General features: G+C 28.1%; 1 protein-coding gene across 1 annotated transcript; it reads right to left on the reverse strand.

Moving 5' to 3' along the window:
• Positions 1-18,604: 18,604 nt before the first annotated feature.
• On the reverse strand, positions 18,605-19,549 carry LOC101503444 (uncharacterized). The gene has a single exon (XM_004509000.4). The coding sequence runs from the start codon at positions 19,452-19,454 to the stop codon at positions 18,894-18,896; it is 561 nt and encodes a 186-aa protein (XP_004509057.1). The 5' UTR covers positions 19,455-19,549; the 3' UTR covers positions 18,605-18,893.
• Positions 19,550-22,515: the final 2,966 nt, after the last annotated feature.

Consider the following 22,515-nt stretch of genomic DNA (forward strand, 5'->3'; position numbering starts at 1 on the left):
AATATTTTATTGTTATTTATTTAATTAGGTTGATTTAATAGGTGTAATTTTTTTTTATGGTCGATAAACCGACCTTAGTAGTTAAATAAATTTCTAAAAATGCTATATACTTGCCTATTTAAAGAATTCAGGCCTAAATACAATTAAAGATAAGTGATAGACCTTTGTCAAATGACATTTGATAAATTTAAAAACTTTAAAGTGAAATGAACCATATAATTGTTGTAGATATTTTATTCCTTATTTCAATAATTTGTTATAAAATCTAGCTATCCTTATGTCTCCTTTATCAATATTTTTCATCCTAACTATCTTTATTCTCTTCATTTTTATAGTAAAAATATTTAGACTATGTGCACCCTCATACAATTTTAGATAAAATAACTGAATTGATAATTTACAAAAAAAAAATATATAATTTATTAATTAATGGTAAAATTTAGTTTAATTATTAAATATCAATATTATTAAATTAAATATTATATCTAATATTTGAATCTAAATTCAGATGGTATATTATATCTTATATTTAAATTCAAATTTAAATCCAAAATTTTATGATTATATACAAATTTCTTTATTCTTATTACCATAATTACTATAAATGGAAGATCCGATTATATGTGCCAACGTAATTGGTCTCGTTTCTCTCTTTGACCTTTCAACCCTATATTATCTCATTTTCGTTTATTTGTATTGTGCAAGAGTAAGAGATAGCTAAACATATAAATTTATATAAATTTATGAATTTAATTTATATACATGCTAGTGTAAATAGTTCTAATATATTCAACTAATTATAATTATTAGATTTTTAAATATATTTGATTTATATTAAAACTATTTTTAAAATTATCTTCATAAATAATTTTGATAGACTAAATAATATAAAACTTTTTATATTAACAATAAATAATAATTAAATTCTAAATTTATTTATTTTATTCTGTTAAAAAATATTTATTTGAATGTTTTATTATTTGAATGTTTTATTTGAATGTTTTAGTCTAAATTCTAAAAGATATTTTATTCAGGATGTTTTTATTATTTATGTCTGCAAATGTATGTCATTATTGTTATTATTTGTAAACAAAGTGTCAACATTATTATTTATTAATATTTTTAAATAATATTAAATAATATTTTTTCAAAATTTAATAAATAAATTATTAATATTTTATTTAATAATTATATAAATTTTTTTTAATGACATTTTCAAATTTATTTTCTTTATATTTTTCAAAGAATGAAATAAGACATTTCAACCGTTTTACGGCAACATCAGGAACTCATGTAAAATTTTCTATATTTTAGTTGAAGAAGAAAATAATGTGTATATATTGTACCACTCCAAGAACTCATATTAACAATATGTTCACTACTTGTCTCATTATCTTTCAATTTATAACTAGTATTTCTCATATGAATGATATACTCACTTTTTATCTCATGATTATTCAATTTATAATTAATATTTCTCTCATCCATACTGTCTTAATTAGCCAATTTAGTTGTACAAAAATTAATATTAAATAATTTATAATAAAAACAAAATATTTTATTTAATTTATATAAAATTTTATCAAAATTAATTTTAAGAATATTAAAATGTGAGGCCTTTTTTCTAAAGTAAAAAAATATTTGAGGCCTTTATCTTAAGTAAAAAAGTTTGTTTTTTTAGGAAGGTCTAAAGCGCTTGTGGCATTACCCTTGAACCAGTTCTGGCTATAAGATATAAAATATTGGCATTATAATGTTAAATATATGTTTTATTTTTTCTCTTATTCAAAAACTATGTAATTCTTTTAATTTTTTTTTTTTCATACGTTCCTTCCATCTCTTCACCAGAAAGTTGTGGAATTGTAGTCCATTATCTTAAATTCAACCTGGTTGATTTCTAAAACACTTAAATATAAGTATCTTTAGTTAATCTTATTAAAATAACAATTTAAACTAAAATAAATTTCTTTACCATTATTTAATCACTTTATTCCCATTTATATTTTTGCCTTTTAATGTTTAGATCAATATTATTATTACTCTAATGCTTTAATCCTAAAAATAAGCAAAATTACATATGCAATTTTTTAAATTCATTTTTTATTAGTCTTTTATATTTTTTTCAATCAATTATAACCCGTTTATAAGATTTGATTGAAGTTTTCTAAAATTCTGTTTGGGAGTTGAAATTTTAGGGTTATGGAAGGAAAGACTTTGGAGAGCTAAGACCATATTTTGATATGAGAGACATACTTAGTGAAACACTTTTTAGAGTTTCTAATGATTAAATACTTTCAATTGTACTAACCTCAATAAAAGTGAGAAAAATAATTGACATTGCAAACACAATGTAATTTAATTGACCAAAACGAGAAATTAATCAAATTTAAAGGATCATATACATAATTTTATAGAAAAAATATGAAGCAATAAATCCCAATCCAGATTTTGTAAAAAAAAAAACACTCAAATCATATAATTAATGTGGAAAACACAAAAAGGATATGATAATAAGAAATGACAATGACTCCAGGAATATGAATAACTTGAATTGACTTATGAAAGTCTTTTTCCTTAACAAAGAAGAGATGAAATTCGATATGCTTAGTGCGAGCATGAAGGATATGATTATGAGAAAGGGCAATGGCTCTCTTATTGTCACAATGTACTATAAGAGTTTAATTTAATGTCCAAATCAAAGAGAAGAGACTAAACCTATAGTAATTCTAATGTAGCAAGGGTTAAACTGCAATACTCAACCACAATACTAAACCTGAAAATGACTGGTTGTTTCTTGGCCCACCAAGAAATGAGATTGTTGCATAGAAAAATGCAAGCCCTTGTAGTAAAGTGTCTATCATCAAGTTTAGAACCCTAATTTGTATCATAGAAGGCTTGTAAGGTGATAGGAGGCAAGGAGCGTGCCTGAGAAGTAAACCCAATGACATACTGTCTTTGAGATATCTTAGGACACACTTAAAAAATTGTAAGTGAGAGTGAAGAGGTTGGGACATAAACTAGTAGACTTTATTGATTGCAAGACATATGTTAGAGGGAATGATGGTGACATACTGAAGTGCACCTACCACTGAATTATACAAGGTTGAGTCTAAAAAGATACCAAAGTCATAGGTGAAGGGAGATGTTATGAATTTATCGTGTTAGTTGGAAAGAAGATTTCATATGTATTTTCCTTGAGAAGGGAGGAGATAACCATTAGACTAAAGCTTGACTTCAAACCCCAAGAAATTGTACAAATCACCAAGTTTCTTGAGTGAGAAAACTAAGTTCAACTTCAAAATCATTTGCTATATGAAGCCAAAGTTATTATCACTAATGATGACAACATCAACATAGTACATGTAGACAATAATGTCATTTTTTGTCAAGAAGCCAAACTAAAGAATGTTTGAACCAAGTTGAGTCGAAGAACTATGACCCTTACTTATTTTAATGATAACAACCTTATTTTGTGGGAATAATTTAAAGCACTAGTGTTCTGTTTTAGTGTCCAGTTTTTAGATCATGTTATTCTATATGTGTTCACATTGCATCCTCTAATGTTTGATCTAAGTTAAAGAAATAACAAGACTCCACTTTTATTTTCGTACTCTAAGTCTGGTGAATATGCTTTGAAATACGACTATGGTGATTCTGTTATTTCAAGAAATGCTTTGATTAGTTTGGCTCTGACGACTACAACAAGCATCTGACTATTCTGCCTCTAATAAGTGTGAAAGCAAGTGATCATTTGCCTTTGGTAAATCATGCAAAACATTTAAAGTGCTGAGAAATATTTTCTGAGAGTACAACATTGTAAACACTCACTTGTGAGGGTAATTCAAAAAACCCTTAAACTTGTCTTTGTAACCTAGCTCAGTAGTAGCTGCATCTCTCAACAACTTGACTGTAGTAAGCTAGAAAGTTGAGAAGACTTGAGTACAACCAGTTTGATTAGTAGATGTTCAATGGAAGTCTAATTCAGTTAGTGAATTAATGTATTAAATCATTCAGGTAGAAGAGATTGGACCGAACTCTAGTGTTTGTTTCCATCTTTTACTATTAAAATTATTTTAAAATATAATACAATTCAAAATTCACTTTTTTTGCATTTCTTGTTCTACAAAAAAGATACTTGATTAGTCGATCATATCAAATCTTATGTATTTATTTGAGATAAAATAAAAAATTTATATGAATTAAAAATACTTTTAACTCATACTATAAGAAAACCTAAATAATTCCATAGACATCATTTTTGAAGACTAAAATAAGCGTTTATTCCACTTTTAACATGCACATGTGGGTTGGACTTGTACGTAATATATAGGTAATTGGACATAAGGGTGAGCATTTGAGCCATGCAATAATCGTGGAAAAAAAAAGTCTCGATCCATAGTTGACAGCTAGAGAATCTATAGGTTACTAGAATAGTCATAGGACTTGATGAGAAGAAAATTGAGAAGAATAACAAAGGTGTTGCGTTAAAAGCTTAGGAATGAAGAAAAACATAAAAGTTTTATACTCTATTTTTTTACTTGAGAAATACTCTGCTTTATAACGAGTAAGGCATGTATGCAAACATATACTTGTCCAATTTTTTTCCTTATTTTTTTTTTGTTTATTTATATGGTACACCACCTGGTTGATGAATTAATAAAATAAAAAATACGACAAAAGGTTGATGTTTTCTTTCCTTGTCGATCCATCTTACTTTTGGGAGCTATATGCCTTCAATCCCCTCACATCCAGCTCTACCCGCTATTTTATCTATCCTTTGTTGCGCACGAAAGGTCAAAACAATAAGTTCTTCGCTGAACAAATAGAGCAAATACATAGTTTTTTTTTTTATAATTGTTTTTTATTTAAAAAAAAATTCTAGACTAGCTTTGTAAAAATGTAAATAACTATCCACAATCGCGTTACGTCTTTTTTTAATATTAGATATAATATAATATAATTAATTAAGTTTAGAGACTGATATTAATTGATTTGATATTAATTAATTGTGTTAATTTATTGATAATTTTTAAAGTCAATCTAAAAATCAATTATTTTTTTATCACTACGACACCTCCTTCTTTAGTGAAACTAGGGAATCATAGGCATCAATCGAATCAAATATAATTAAGAGTAAATATTTGATGAGTATCTAAGTTTAAATTCTAACTGCAATAGTTATTGACAAGATTTAATTTATCTTCGAATAAACTCTAGATTATTAGATATCATTCCTCTAGTAATCAGAAATTTAAAACAAATAAAAAAGTCATAAGAATTTTTTAAAGTCATATGATCATTAAAAACTTTCATTTTGCTGCATTTCGTGGCTACATCACTCAATCTGGACTGTCCCAAAAATTTTAGTTGTTTTGTCCAAACTATAAATTTGATATCTAATTTTTTAAAGTCATATATTTGTATATATATTGATAATCTTTAACATAAACCATGTGGAAAAAAACTAATAATTACATGTTTTGATACACTTTAAAGTGAAATAAATATTGTTGAAGAAAAAATAAAAATTACGTGAGCATTAAAAAGTTCATATCAATCCAAAACTACAATATACTTATAAAAAATTTAGTTATACATGCATCTATCAACCTCATCATATGGTAGCAACATCTAAACACAAACCACAACATCCATCCTTCTATCTATTAACTTTTGAAGGTCATAGCCTCCTTGCATTTTTTTTTATCTTCTGAAAAATTGTTAATAATTTATTGAAAATTAAGATTATTTACAAAAATCATTTTGAATTGAAATAACGCAAGACTATTTAATCTATTTTGAGATAATGTAAATAACAAATAAAATTTTAACAATTTTAATTTTGTAAAACTTCTCTTAACTGAAGCAACAACAATAAGGATAGTTAATATGATTCTATAATCTATGCAATTATTAGAAAAACAACAAGATGTTTTAAGAAGACTTAATATCATAAAATTTTTAATTTTGATTTAATTGTTAAAACTTTTTTGATGACTTTTAATTCTTTAAATAAGATTTTACCATCAAAATCATAAGAATGACCATGTTTTAAATTAGTTTTAATATTTTTGCAACATAATTTTAAATTTTCATGAGAGAATGACCTAAGTCTTTTAACTTAAACAAAAAATCTAAAAAACTTGTCACATGTTTTATGTTGCTCAAATATTTTCAAAAAATATTACCAAACTACTCCCTTTTGAAATTTAAATACCAAAGTATCTTTTAAATTTTTTTTTTTTAAAGTTACAAGTCGCCATTTGGAATGTCGACTTCGTTATGAAACCCAAGTTCCAAATGACGACTTTGTAAAGGATTTTTAATTTTATTTTTTGTTCAATTTTTATTGAAATAACAAAAATAATATATATATATATATAATATAATTCATAAAAATACATAAAAAAACATAAATAGAAATTTTAAATTACATAGATTGACTAGAGATGACTATAACATTTGGACAATGTTTTCGAGTATGACATGTTAACCGACATAATCCACATTTTCTTGGTACTTTTTCTTTAACGTCCATTTCAGTTCTAATATGAGTACTATTTGGACGACCTTTTTTAATTATCCGCATTTGAGGATTGTGATACAAGGTTTCACCATTATATGTGGGCCAATATCCTTCATTAGGTATATGTGGAAACTCTTACTTGTAGATGTTAAATACATTAACAACTTTGTACACGTCAGGTAGAAGCACTAAATAGTTTTAACGAACATAAGAACATACATCTATGACATGTGACCAAGGAACATGTATAGCCTGAAATTTTTCACAATCACACCATTTTATTTGAATGTTGACTTCAAAATGACCAATTAGTCGCACCTCTCTTGGGTTTATTATTTCATGCACCATGAAAGAATAATGATTTCGGTCGAATTGCATGACTTGGTGAGTATTAGATTTATCAACTTCATATTTAATCTTATCCATGCAATCGTCTGTGTATACTCGACCAGAAGCTAATGATGTTTGATGTTGTTGTCCCCTTTCTTCATATAAAACTCCCAATCTATAGTATGTTGATTGTACCAAAGTAGTGATTGAGAGATTGCGTGTACCCTTGAACAATGCGTTGATTGACTGGAAAATGTTTGTTGTCATGTGTCCCCATCGTCGACCTTGAGAATAAGCCACAATCCATTGTTATGGGGGGATATTATTAATCCATCTTAAAGCCTATGGATTTTCCATATTGATTTCATTGCGGTAATATTTGAATGATGGCTCATTTAATCCATATCCTGTTGTAAATGATGTAAAAATTATCAAATCTAATAAAGTGATAAGTGGAAAATATACTAAGAAGAATTATATCATTACCCATACAAACAAGTTTTCTTTGAAGTTCCTTGTCCTTGAACTCTCTCATAAAATTTTATGCAATGTGTCGGATGCAATACACATGTGTTGACGGAGGATTATTATAAGCACTTTTAATGATTCGTGTCTATCTGAAATCAAACAAATGTCAACTTAAGGTGTCACATACCTTCTTAGATTTTTCAAAAAAAAAGCTCCAATCACCCCTTGTCTCACCTTCCACAAGTGCATAAGCAATGGAAATTGTATTTTTGTTTCCATCTTGTGCGATAGCAAGCAAAAGAGTAATCTTGTACTTGTCGTACAACCAAGTTCCATCTACTGAGACAAATAGTTTACAAAATTTAAACTCAGATATGCACGAAGGGAAAGCCCATAATAGTTGTTTGAAATTTTTTGACCCCTGTAATAGAGTATTATCAGAATATGCAAGTGATACTTCCATTTCCACAATAGTTCCTGGAAGAAATTTTTGCATAGCCAACAACCATCTTGGAAGGTCATTGTAAGACTTTTTCCAGTTCCTATAAATCGTTTCGATAGCTTTGTTCTTTGCCATCCATGCCTTTATGTAGGTGATTGTGTAGTTGTACCGTTCCCGAATATGTGCAATGATCACCTTCACTTTTATTGATGGATCAACTTTCAAAAGCGACTTTATGCTTTTGCATATGATGTTAGAGTCAAGCTTGGTATGATCCTTTGACATAGAGGGGTTTGCGCAATTGTGGGGCCCCTTCAAACGACCAATCACCTATTGCTTACTTTTTTGACTTAACGAAGCCCTACATTTGAACAAACATCGTGGATTCACACATTTAATTACATATCTATATTGATCAAATTGTACTACACGGTAATTGAGGGAGTGTTTTATGTGATAATGCTTAATTGCAAGTTGACAATCTAGTTTGCTATTAAACTTCATTCCAATCTCAAAAGATGCATCTAATGGAGGTGGTTCATTAGATGACATATCAATTTCGGAGGATTGGTAAGCATAATCCAAGTTTAGATTACGCATATGGAATGGTGGATCGTATGTCGTTTTAATTACATGAGGTTTTGGCTGTAGATCGTCACAATCGTCATCGTCCTTGTCCTTCTCCTTCTCCTCCTCGTCAAAGTATGTTTCTTTTTCACTCTCCTCACTTATTTCGAGTTGAGATGCTTCAGGTTGAGATGATTCAGATTCAGATGTTTCAGCCTGGTCAAAGTATGGTTCGGGTTGGTAAGATTCATAATTTTGAAAAGAATAAGTGATTTGTGTTTGAAAATGGTATTCAAGGTGAGGTGTGGTTGAGGATGATGGTTGACCAACATCGTATGATGGTTGACTATAAGGTAAATTTGCATAAACAAGTTCACTATAGTTGGACATTATTCTACAAAAATGAGAACAAAGATTGGAATGAAAGAGAGAATCATATTCTTCATGGTCAACCTCTAAATGTTGAATTTAAACCAAGTTATGAATACATGGTTTGGTTTTGCAAAAATTCTAAACGATTTATTTTTGTAGAAAACCAATTGGTTGATCCTCGTGCCAATCCACCCCAACCTCCACCAGAATCTATCCAACATATTTTTCAAGAATCAATGCCAACACAACACAACAAAATCAATATTATATACCAACACCTCCTGACACTCAACCACCTCCTCATACTTTTATCCACACACCACATCATCATACTTTTACCCACACACCCCATCAATCTTACGGGTTCACGTCAGGGGAACAATTTAATTTTGACAACTAACAACCACATCAAGAAGACAATCGTTGACTATCATTTGCATCAAGTGAAGAAGAATTGTTGTATAACTAGTTCAACACTCGTCATAATACACCTGAATCCGCTACCCAGTTACTGAATAATATGTGTCAACAAAACTTTCAAATTCCAAGCTTTGAGAATGCATATACTCCGTTGAATCAAATATCCAATTGAACTCAAAATGGAGGTAGTTCTTCTGCAACACTTCCTCCTAAACATCATCAACAACAAGAAGACGAAGATCAAGAAGAAGAAGAACAAACTCGTGATGTACCAAGGCGTCGTCAAAATCCCATACATGTGAGAAAACCTCGACAATGTGGTACTGGAGGCCATCTTCGACATTAATTTTATCGTAATTTTTGTAAAATTTGTGATATTTTTTATGAGTAAATTATGTAATTTAAAATTTTATTGTAATTTAAAATTTCTATTTATGTATTTTTATGAATTATATTAATTAATTAATTATATATATATATATATATATTATTTTTGTTATTTCAATAAGAATTGAATTTTTTATTTTATTTTAAAAATCCTTTAAGAAGCCGCCATTTGAAACTTGAGCTTCCTTAAGGAAGTCGCCTGGCGACTTGTAACTTTTTTTAAAAAAAGGGGTACTTTGGTATTTAAATTTCAAAAGGGAGTAATTTGGTAATATTTTTTGGAAAAGGGTTATTTGAAAGAAAAAAAAAACCCCTAAATATTGAGTTTGTTAAGTATATAACTTTTTAATTTTTATATATGTATTAAAAAATATTTTGGTGCTCCAAGAAATTTGAGACTATGTGCGGTCGTTCTTCCCTTCAGGCCCCTTCTGCACTCAACTACTCCTATGATGCGCGGGTCTTATATATAAAGGCCTCCTCCTAATTAAAATCAAGGCAATGAAATAATTTGTCTAAATACATATGTAAATATTGTCTTTAAGTCATAATTTAATTGATAACTGTCGATATTGTGAAATTAAATGTTTTATTTTGAGTTAGAACTTAAAACTTTACAATTGTTTGAGAATTTTATGTCGTAATTATTACCACTATGTCTATCAACAAAAAACAATTATAAATATTAATTGATTAGATCCTAGATACCATTTGCATACCCTTCAGGCCCAATGGTTATTTTTTAAAAATGAACCAATTAAGAATCCTATTGCTTCTCCACATTAGTGGCTTGGCTAACTCACATCTCATGAATAAGATTTACAGTCACCTCCTTTATTGATTGTTTGTCATTTTGAGTTAACACTTATTGTTGGGTCACCAAGTATTATGAGAGATAATTCACATTCAATAAAAACAACTACATAAATAAGTTCATATCATAACGTAAAACTTTAAAACAACGGACTTATGAATTCTTTTACTTATATGTTACTCAACATGCCCATCGATCAATCCGTACAATCAGAACATTGGCACATGGCCACCAATTAAGGAGAACTTCAAATATTTATTTATTTATAATATATCATAACTTTAAAAAAATTATATTAATATCCTTTATTTTGTACAATGAACTTTTTAAAATTTTATATTTATACCTTATGTATGAAATAAATAGCCACTTTCCTACCACATAGTCTGTGTTGGCGGTTGCAGCCTACCAGACGCCATCATCCACCATCAAATGTTAAAATTTTGATGTTAAAGTTTTGTGATTTTAAGGGTCAATTTTTAGATTCGAACAAAACCTCCAAAAATATTAAGACGACCCTATTATTCAATCTTTAATTTTCTAAATCAATGTGAGACTTCTAACTCATACTTGTTACACAAACAAAAAATTATTTTAGGTGTTATAATTAATATCATATTTTCAAATAAAATATTAATTTAATTAGCAAAATAAGGCAACCCAAACATACGGATTAACCCATCAATAATAATGAAGTGAAATATATTAATTTTTAGAAAAATTGGTCACGTAAAAAATATCAAAACTAATCTAACTAAACTAAACTAATCTAGTCTAATGGTGGAAGACAAAATAACTTAGTGAGGAAAAATAGAAACAAAAAAATTAATAAGTAGGGGTGGCAAATCTGTTTAGCCTGATGGATCAACCCACTCTGCCCTTATCATCAGCCTGCTCTTCACCAAGCTAAGGGTCAACATACCAACTTAAGTCCTAGGATCTAAAACCTCAACATGTCTCGATTAAAATAATAGATTAAACGAGTTGGCACAAATAGGCTAAATCCTTAGGTTCTCCTCATGATCCAATAGTGTTATTAAAATTAATGATTGTTCGATGTTTGACTGACTCTTTAGATCAAAAGTTTTATTAATCAAGGGTGTTCAGGCAACATTCCCCATTATATGGAGCCAACGATGTTGCACGTGTATGTGCATGAAGAAACTTCCGCTTGAGGGGGAATGTATCCAGAGGAAGAGATTGTTGATGTCAAATGTGAGTTAGAAGTACCATAATTAATTAAAAAATAGTGAATGTTTAATAAATATATAAGTACGATAAGACCCATAAATGTATTACCTTAAGATTTTGTATGAAAATATAACATAAAAGTTACTTGTGTAGTTGTTTTTAACCTAATAGAATGATCGTCAAATCCCCATAATCGCACATAAAGAGTGTTAAATGAGTGTTGAAAGCATTTTTCCAAGAGTAGGTTTATAATGGCAACTCCTATTAAAAGTTTAGTTAGCTATATTTTACTTTTGGCTGGGTAGTGCCGCCAGCGTCTCCTAATTGGTGGAATTAAAGACATTGGGGTGCAAATCCATCAGCCCCTGACAGGCATTTCCCTTACCTTATGGAAATAGATTGATAAAGCTATTAAAAGCATAGTATATTTTTCCTGTAGGAAAGGCAACAAGTGTCGACGTTAGAGAAACAGATAAAACGGAATACACTATATATTGTTGGAGACTGCTTTTTATCAGTTGTCTAGCAGCACATGTATGGATCATGCTGCTGGATTTTATATCACATGGGTACGTTGACATTATCTGACCTTGATAGTTTTAAATTAATGGTCATAGATTCAGCATTAAGAGATCATAATCAATCTGAGCCCATGTATATATATATATTTAAAGTTGAATCTTTTGTATTTTACATTAAAAAATAAAAATCTATAATATTCAACTCAATTAAAAAATACCCGATATTTGTTAGGTTCGATACTATATTTTGGATTAAAACTCAATAAAATAATTGTGTGGGAGTTTTTTCTATTATTTCATCCAATATTCAATATTAAATATACAAAATAATGGTTCATTTTAGTCATGATCTTTTACCGATTAAAGAAAAACTCCACTTATAATTATATGTTGTTATGAATTATAAACAAAATAATGTTACTATTTAATAATTTATAGATTTTTAATAAAAACAAACATTATTTAATGATTCAAGGTTTGAATACTTTAAAGAATGTTCCTTACTTTTCATCTATAGGAAAACTTAAATATAAGTCTTATAAAAGCTTGCCAACTTGTATAACTTTAATGGTTCTATATATCTTAGTAGTGCCTGGGGTTAGGAATAATTTTTTAAGTTTTCTTTCTTATAAATTTGTACATTAATAAGAGTTTTTTTGATATGGTCTTAGTTCAATGGTAGATTTCGTTATTTTTCATAAATTTTAATAAAATATTATATTTATTATTCATTTTTATTATTATATATTTCGTTATTTTTCATAAATTATTAAAAAATAGTAAAGATCTACATGGGAATTACTTTTTGTGAGATTTATATTAGAGACGTCCAATAAATAAAACAACTTAACATGCAGATTTATAAAATTCTACTAATTAACTATTGTGAATCATTATTAAAAATACACAGTCAAATAAATAAAATTTTAAAGCGATAAACATAATAATAATTAATTTGATAGCATAATTGAAAAAATTACTTATTATCATATTAAAAATATAAAACAACGCTTATAAAAATATGTGTGACACTTAATGAGACATTAATAGGAAGTAGTTTTAATTATTCTTCTCTTATGAAAGCTTGCTGTAAATTAGTAGTAAAAAGGAATTATACTACTATAAATATTGAAGAGACTTGCTATTTAATTTTAGTGAATGTTATTTTTCTGGGTACAAATTGAATCTTAGCAAGGATTGATGTAATTATATATAGAAAATTTAGTTATAGAAAAGTATATACAATTTTGAGCATACTAAATACACCTTGATAAGAGATAATTTTATAACATATATATATAATGTGCTGTCTCAACATTGATTTTAGTTCTCAAATTCTTCTTTAGCAGTTGAATTATGCATGCTTCAAGATTTGGGTATTATAGTCCTCCTTTTCTTCATAGGGAATAAGATTGAGTTGAACAATGGAATTGTCTTCCGGATCATCCATTGTTTCAATATACATACAACAACACCATTCTAAGGAAGCAAAAAAGGTAGCTGCCACACTATGATAGACCCACGCTGCCACTCCAACACCATCATGCTTTTTGCACGTGCTTGATGAATTCTTGACTTTTGTCCCTTTGGAAAAGCATGTCTTGGTGCAGCTCATCGCAGACCCGAAATTTACCTCTTTTGACTGATTTATTAACTTAGCAAGGTTGATTGAAGAATGAAGTTATAATTATTTGATTAATTCATTTTTAGTTGTAACTAATAAGCTCCCTAATCCACAAGTTTAGTAGAAAAGGGTGTCGATGGAGCGAGTTTAAAGGGGTTTGAAAAAAAGTAAATTCGTAGCTTTGTCTATAGTTTTAGGCACGTAAAAGATGCTCATTATTGGCTGAGCTTTGACAAAAAGAAACGTACTGCATAGTTGATAGCACCAACTATAATTAATTAGTTAATGATATTGTCTTTGTTCCTTGTACGTAGCTAAAAATCAAACTACAGTTCAATATTTTTTAGTGTCTTTTCTAAGCATGAATAATTCTTGTATAATTACAAGAATTTAGATAAACTATTTGAACATATACACAAAAATAAATAATAATAATTAAGTAATGTATAATTTATAATAATTAAAAAATTTATATGTTTAAATAATTTGTCTAAATTGTTGTGACCTTACAATAATTATTCGTAAAAAATTAAAAATTTTGTATTGAAAATGACAACTTTAAATTGTTTAAAGTTTTTTTAATTTATTTTAATATAAATTTTAAATGTTAGATATTCTCATATCTTAAGTTACAAATGTGAAATGCTTTAGATTATTAAATTAAAAATATTAGACATTAATAAAAATAATCAAAGTGTACGAATGTAACACGAAACTAAAATCTTCAATGTTTTTAGTTTTAGAGTAAAATAAAAAAAAAAATTGAAAGAACTAAATGTCCGACGAAATTTAAAATTTGGGTTAAAATAAAAAATTTGGAAAAATTAAGGACCTTGTTTAAATTTTTGGTAGCCAATTTAGAAAATTCTAGAGACTAATTTACAAAAGTGAAACATGATAGGGATTAATTAAAAAAATTGCAACAAGAATAAAATTGTAAATTTAAAAATGTTATAGGAGTTTCTAGAGATAATTTCAAATTCTGTTATTATATACTATTTAGAATTCTGTAAATTTATCTTTAATAAAATACCACATAAAATATCTTAATTTTAAACCTTTTTCCAATTTATTATATTTATTTATATCGAAAAATCTGAATTACCATAAAAAATTATTTATCATCATAAAATAAATACTTTTTCTAAAACACGTCTAAAAAAACTAACGGGCCTCAAGGAATAGTTATCAATTATTGGACCAACTGAGTTTAATCCTACGGGCTTGACCGCTAAGGGTTCTATGGGCTTCTTGTATATCCAACAATTATTGTGGCTAAAGTAAAAACAATAAAAAATTGTTGTTAGTTGGGTTTCGGCCGATTACTCATCTAGCTTGAAGAGAGAGAGAGAGAGATATCTCACCGGAATCTGTTGCCGGAATTTCAAGCGACGACCAAAATTACATTTCAAAATGTTCTTGCGAAGTAGGTTTCTATCCTTCCCTATGGTCATCGGTGCAGTCATGTAAGTTTCTCTCTTCTCTTTTCCTATCTCCAATTTTAATTAATTTATCTCTATAAATTAAATGCATCCCCCAATTTAAACTACTACTATTAAATTAAATTAATTCTGCTTGGAGATTTTCAATTAGCTTTGTCTAGTCGTGATTTTCTATGTGCTATGTAGTATTGGTGTTATTTCTGGTAAGGCAATATTTGGACCTCCACTTGATGACTATTGGAAAAAGAAGCATCAGGAAGAAGCCGCCGCCGCCGCCGCCGCCGCCGCTGCTAAAGAAAATGACTCAATCTCCACTTAGTTCTTTGGGCTCAAAATAACATTTGAATTTTCTTTGTCAATATTGCTTCTTGTAGCAGATTGACCTCTTACAGAGGGTATAGTTACACTCCACATTATGGAATTCTTTTGTTCTCTTCCTATTCCTTTTTATTGGACTAGATTTATAGAAAATTAACTGTGTAACTTTTGTCAACTACCATTATGACTAATAATGTTGTTGAACTAGTGATCAATGTAAAACTTTGTTATATTGAAATAAAATAGTATACTATGTTTCATTGACTTGCTCAGACAAATGCATTTTAGCAGATTTAAATGCATACTGACATCTGCCACTGCCAGTGGTTAAATAGAAAGTTTGGCGTGAGTCGAGTTCGAGCCGTGTGTTAAACTGTACTTGGTGGCATTATCCTTTTCCAGGTTTGCACATGCATCTTATTGCATTTAACAGGATCTGGGTTGTTCTACTTCTAGTTGTTTCTTTTTATTTTTCTCTGCTAAAAAGAAATAACAGAAATTTGTATGAAGTTTAACTAATAAATATCAAACAAGGGTATAAGTACAACTCTATCTGGCATATCAAACATTGCAAGTCAGAATGTCAGAGATGAAACTAACGTAATAATGATGAAGGCATAGTGTGGAATCAATGGAATGTAGATAGTTACACCAGGTTTTATCATATTTGTTGCATAGTTTGAGGAAGTTATGAGGTTAATTTGGTGGTTAGAATGTGAGAGGTAAGACAGGAAGTTATAATGAGATTGAGAGTTCAATCCTCACCCCCAGCAAAATATTAACAGTACTGATATCCCCAACCACAGTACTGCGGTTTATGTTTATCTTTTTCTGTAAAATCCCAAAATTTGTTAGCACTTGTCAATATCATGTTATTTGCAATGTGGTTTGGTGGCAATTGGCAGCCACACTGGAGTTCATTTAAATTTATGAAAGAAAAAAGATTCATTCAGACAGAATGGTGCAATACACAGAAAATGCAGGAGAAAATGGAATAGTATTAGCTGAATGTAATAGTGTAATTCAATTTACAATATGAATTCTTAGAGCTACTTCTAAATATTCTCTGTTCCCACAAATAACTAACTGAATGCTGAGCATAACAAACTGTCATTTCAGCAACACATTTATTCTAATTACGTATGTATTGTAAATATTTTGGTCTGACCCTATTATCCAATATCATGCCTCTATCACAGAATGTCTCCACACCTCCTGTGTTATAAATAGTGAATTATGGTGGCTAGCCAAAAATGCACCACACAAACATGGTGTTGTGGTCTGAGGCAGAAACATGGTAAATACTAATACAATAGGTGTTGTGGCCTATGGCTGCTTCCACCACAGCAAAGCTACGGCAGAAATTTGACAACATTGCTCCATAGAGTTGACAACATTGCTCCGTAGAGTTGCAATGCTATGAACCTCTATGCACACAAGGGAAATTTAGTTACATTGGGAGCTGAAAGGGGGAACTAATGGGAATGGAATTTGTTGTCAGATTTGTTTCTTCTAATGTGAGGAATACACTTAGAAAAAAATGTTAAATAGAAAAAAAATCAAAGATTACGATTTCAACAACTTCATAATTATAATTTGTTTTATAACTTTTGAGGAGATAAATTCACATGCTATGAAAACTTGAGGAGATAAATTCACATGCTATGAAAACTTGAGGAGATAAATTCACATGCTATGAAAACTTGAGGAGATAAATTCACATGCTATGAAAACTTGAGGAGATAAATTCACATGCTATGAAAACTTGAGGAGATAAATTCACATGCTATGAAAACTTGAGGAGATATTGAGAGTATTATAATAATAAAGATTGGATTTGAAGAATTTATCAAATATACACGACAGGAATTTCCCCTTCATTCTTCATATTTTTCAAATTCCCTTTCTCTCCTCCTAAACTTTTAAATACACCCTAAGGAAGCATTATTTTGCATTGAAAATTGGTATAAACAATCATCTTTTTAAGTGTTCACATTCTAAACGAGACGGTACATGATATGAAATGGAGTATAAATCCAAACAATATGGCCTATTTGACATTTTGGGCCATATTTTATGCAAGATTCTGTTCCATACACCCCACCTTAATAATCCGTACACCGTCTAATTTAAACTTATTTTTAAAATATCCCAAATTAACTCTCGTTAATTAATAAATATTATCCCCAGTTTACCACACCTATAAAAATGCATTCACTTCACTTCTTTTTTAAACCTAAACTTCTATTATTAATCTGTCTCATAACTCTCTTTCAGAGATAATTATCATTATCTTCATCATTTAAACAAGAATAAAATATTAAAACGAGGAAGATAATGATACATTTTTTTTAAATCTAAACTTGTATTATTAATTTGTGTCATAACTCTCTTTTACAATAATTATAGATAATTATCATTATCTTCATCATTTGATCAAAAATAAATTATTAAAATGGTGAATATAATAATTATCAATAACAATTTTACATAGTTATAGAAACGTTGCCAACAATTTCACATAGTTGGAGTTGTGAGAGATAATCACAATTTTCTTCATCATTATCTCAATCAATTTTACTAAGTTAAAGCATAAAGGAAACAAATGTTGAACTGCATTATAATTTAAACAACTAGGTTTAAATATAAATTTAGTCATTTATTTTTCACTTAATATTCATTTTCGTCCTTTATCTTTATTTAGAGTTATTTTTTTTTATCTTTTATCTTTATTTTGATTCATTTTGATCATTTATATTTCATAAATAATGTATTTTAACTCTTGTCACAATCTCAACAAATGTTATAACAACATCTTATCATTATAATCTCTTCTAACAATTGTCAATATGCATCAAGTATAATATTCTTTTAAAAAATATCTATTTAATCTAATAATTCTCTTGCACTTAAAAAAATTATTCTTGTATGCTTTGAAACATACGTAAATTTTTTGAAACAAATGATATTTATTAGAGTTTATTCTGTTTTTACAAATCTTTATTAAAATTACACACTTAACTTTACAACTCATTGAATATTTAATCTCAATAGTTCATGACAATAATTATACAAATATTTAAAATAGTTAGAGTAAAAAAAACTAAAATACACCACTTAAAAAAGATAAATAACCAAAACAAAAATTAAATAAAAGATAAAAATACAAAACGAATATTAAATAAAAAATCAAAAATCAAAATTATATTTAAACCAAACAATTATATATACTATTACACTACATAGCAAGAGCCAAAAGTATAACCCATGTATGTCAAAGAATCCACGAATACAATTGTTGCTATTGAGCTTATTAGACAAATATTTTGTTACTTCAACAACAATTTGTATACAAAAATAAACCAATGTGAACATTATATATCTACACTAAATAGAGTAAGTAATAATAGAACAATAAATACTAATCCATTCTAAAAGGCTTAGCTAAAGAACCTTTCCATTAAAAGCCAATCAAATTCTTGGGCTAATGATAGGAGGAACAAAGCACCAGTTACCAAAAGAAGTTGGTGAAAACAAATTCATTTCCAACAAACCAGGTGTCATAATTACCTCATCATCCTGATCAGAATTCTTTCCAAAATATTCAGCTTGAAAATTCTCATACCAGCTTTTAGTATTACTATTAGTAGTACTCACTGTCAATGGTTGTGATTTTGACACTTGTACAATATCTCTGCTTGGTAAATTTTTCATTGGAAGTGAATGAACATTAATGTCAGTGCTTTGAATTATAAGCTTGTCATGAGTCTGTTGAGGAGGCATGAACTCAGGTGCACAAGTAAGTTGCTGAACAAGTTCTCTGAAGTTTATAGGATCCACTTTGTACACTTTGGCAGGTGTTGGTGGCATTGGTGCCACTGGTGCTTTCTTCCATGTCTTTGTTGGTGTTTTTCTTACTGAATGAAGCCAAGAATAATCAGATTGAAAAGGGTTTTCATTTTTCAATGATCCCTTTGATTTCTTAGTGTTTTGAGATATGTATGAAGATTTAGAGGAAGAATTAGATTCCATTGTCCTGTTTTAAGTTTCTATTTTCTAATGAATATAGAATGTTTTAAATTAGTAGTATCTTTTTTTTTTTTATAATAACTGATTTTGATGCAAGAAACTAATAATTATACTCTTATGTTGTGCTCTATATATAGATTGTTGTGTTGTGAGTGTATAGGCAATAATATGAGAGCAATAATAATTAACGCGTGTGGAATTGAATTTCAATAAAGGCTACGACCAAATGGGAAGAATTTGGAGCATCGTTTTTGTCTTCACCGTCGGCGGATGAATGAATCATGTAATGCAAGTAGTGACATAAGCAAACCAATCCAAAATAGTCAATGTAATTTGATAGCATAATTTTGTCATCAATGTAGTTAATATAAATTCAACGAATATCGAAATCGTTGAATTTAATATTATATCTGATTTTATATTTAAAACTTTACCTTTATATGTAGGAGTTTGTAATAATATTTATTATTTTATTTTGTAAATAAATTATATTTACCCATAAATGAAGAGACTAATCTCAAATAATTTTTGTTATATACTCTACTTGAAAATTGAATCTCCTATCAAACTATGACACAAGTATTTAAAGGTAAATGTTTGTAATGTACAATATTTAAGAATTAATTAATTACTCGAGTCAATGATCACTTATTTATTTTAAAATAATTTGATGGCCAAATAATGTGGGAAGAGAATCTCTTAAACATTAATGAAGTTAGATGGATTGAGCCATTTAAGTTATTTAACTATTGTCGGATGATATTAAAATATTGCCTCCAAATTTGTCTTTCATAGAACGCTCACAACATTAAATTATTTATGTGATTAATTAAATTCATAATATTGAAGGGTGAAATGGAAAGAAGACTATATCTGGATGGAGAATCAAAATCAGTTGAGTGATGATGAGTGAGATATTAATGGAGCAGTTGTAATTGTTATAGCCGCCTGGATTGTTCTATCTTTTTCATAGGCAAGCATTATTAGCATAACTGTATAATATGTACTGAGGAATAGCAACGGGAACAGACCGATAAAGCGCCGCCATATTTGCCTTCGTTTGGATTGCAGGAAGAAATTAAATAGAACTAGAGAGAGAAAATGAAGAAAAAAATGTAAATTTTGATACATCTTTTTAGGAAAATCAAATTATAATTGAAATATAGTAACAATTACACTCATTTAATAATATAATACATTTATATTAGATACATAATTTTTAAAATTAATTATCAAATTAAAAATTATTTTTATATATATAAAGACTGAAGAGATATCAAATTATATCTAAAGAATTACATTCGGAGTTACGCTCATTCAATAACATCACATTTAATAAATTTTTCAAATCAACTATTATCATATAAATTATATTTAATGGTTGATTTTAAAAAATATTAGTTGAACACAATATTATTGAATGAATATAAGTTTTAGTATAACTCTTTAAGTGTAATTATATATATATATATATATATTATTTTTATATGACGAGGATGCATCGAGATTAACTTAATATACTATTACATTATTGTCATTGTTCTTGATTCACCTTGTTCAGATATAAAATAATTAAAAATTAATGTCAAAATTTATATATATAATTTAAATATAATAATAATTTTTAATTTAATAATTGATTTTCAATTATATTTATTTAATATAATATTATTAAATAATTGTAACTGTTAACATATCTAAAGTTCTTTAGATATAGTTTGATTTTTATAATTAAAAATAAATTAAATAAAGGAGAATAAACTAGAACTTGGGAAAACAGACCTAAAATTTTTTGTTAACAAAACAGAATGCGAGCAAAAAAGACAAAAGTAAAAGTCAAGTTACACTAACTAGTATTATGAGAACTAGTCACAGAACGAATACTATAAACATACATGCGTAAGATTTTTGTTTTATTTTTTTATTTTAAAATTAATTCAGCAAAACTTTGATTATGACAGGGTCACCCTCGTCGGCATGCTTGCTCAAAAACTGAGCAATATTTGAGTTTTGAATCTATATTGTAGGAGTTTGGTGAACTACAACAAGTTCACCTTGCATCATTCCAAAGATAATAATATGCATATCTAGAAATTCAATTACATGTTGTTCCTCTCTTGTATCATGTCATTTATGTTCGTTAGATATTTGATAATAACAGTTATTTCTTTGACATTTGAATAGATTCTACTAAAGAGTTGATTGATGTACAATATTAACATCATTAGTTAATTGCATAATTATTTCAGTTGAGTGTAATCTACTGCAAAAGAATGTCTCATTAGTAAAACTAAGATTCTCATTTGGATCTTTATGAATGAAATTCAAAAGAGGACCACTATCATGATACTTATTTATCGTGACATTAACTTCCTTTTTTTATGTATGTACAAAATTTCACAAGAATAGTTCATGTGTTAACCTCTTGAAACATCAAGGAAGTTACAAATCATCATCACGAAGTATCTCTCTTGAATTATGCTTTAATTTTGATCACCAATGTGGAAATTATCAGCGTCTCTATATAGTTCACAAGAGCAAAAAATGGAACGTGGGACTAGCCAATCTACGAGGGTCGTGGAAATTAGGATTACTTGGAGAATGTGCTCTTCTTCTATTAAAGAGAATGAACAACTAAAATCCCAAAGCTCCTATTTTTGACTCAACCTAAAATACTACCTAAATGGTTATATTTAATTAAATACAAATTTTTGATTAAATTAAATAATATTTAATTCAATTAATTGTCGATCATCATTTATTTAATCAAATAACATTCAATGAAATAAATTATAAATATGTTAATGTATTAAATCATATTTAATATGATTAATATGCATGTGACTCTTCTAGGTCTCATCGAAATGAGGATAATATTAAATATTATAAACAATGGTTTACATCTAGCAATGCGTCATTTCTATCCAAATCATGAAAAAATTAGTGATACAATTTAAATCTTATCACGACCACTATTTAGCGTATTATAATTGTCCTTTTGTCTAAATGTTTGATTGATTGTAAGTCGCAATATATGTCATCCTTGCAATAATCAATTCTTTAT

Source organism: Cicer arietinum, chromosome 7 (genome assembly GCF_000331145.2).
Source record: "Cicer arietinum cultivar CDC Frontier isolate Library 1 chromosome 7, Cicar.CDCFrontier_v2.0, whole genome shotgun sequence".
Lineage (NCBI taxonomy): Eukaryota > Viridiplantae > Streptophyta > Magnoliopsida > Fabales > Fabaceae > Cicer > Cicer arietinum.

Bases quoted from the DNA above. Each gene is read 5' to 3' on its own strand.
- LOC101503444 (XM_004509000.4), bottom strand. From the start codon at position 19,454: ATGGAATCTAATTCTTCCTCTAAATCTTCATACATATCTCAAAACACT.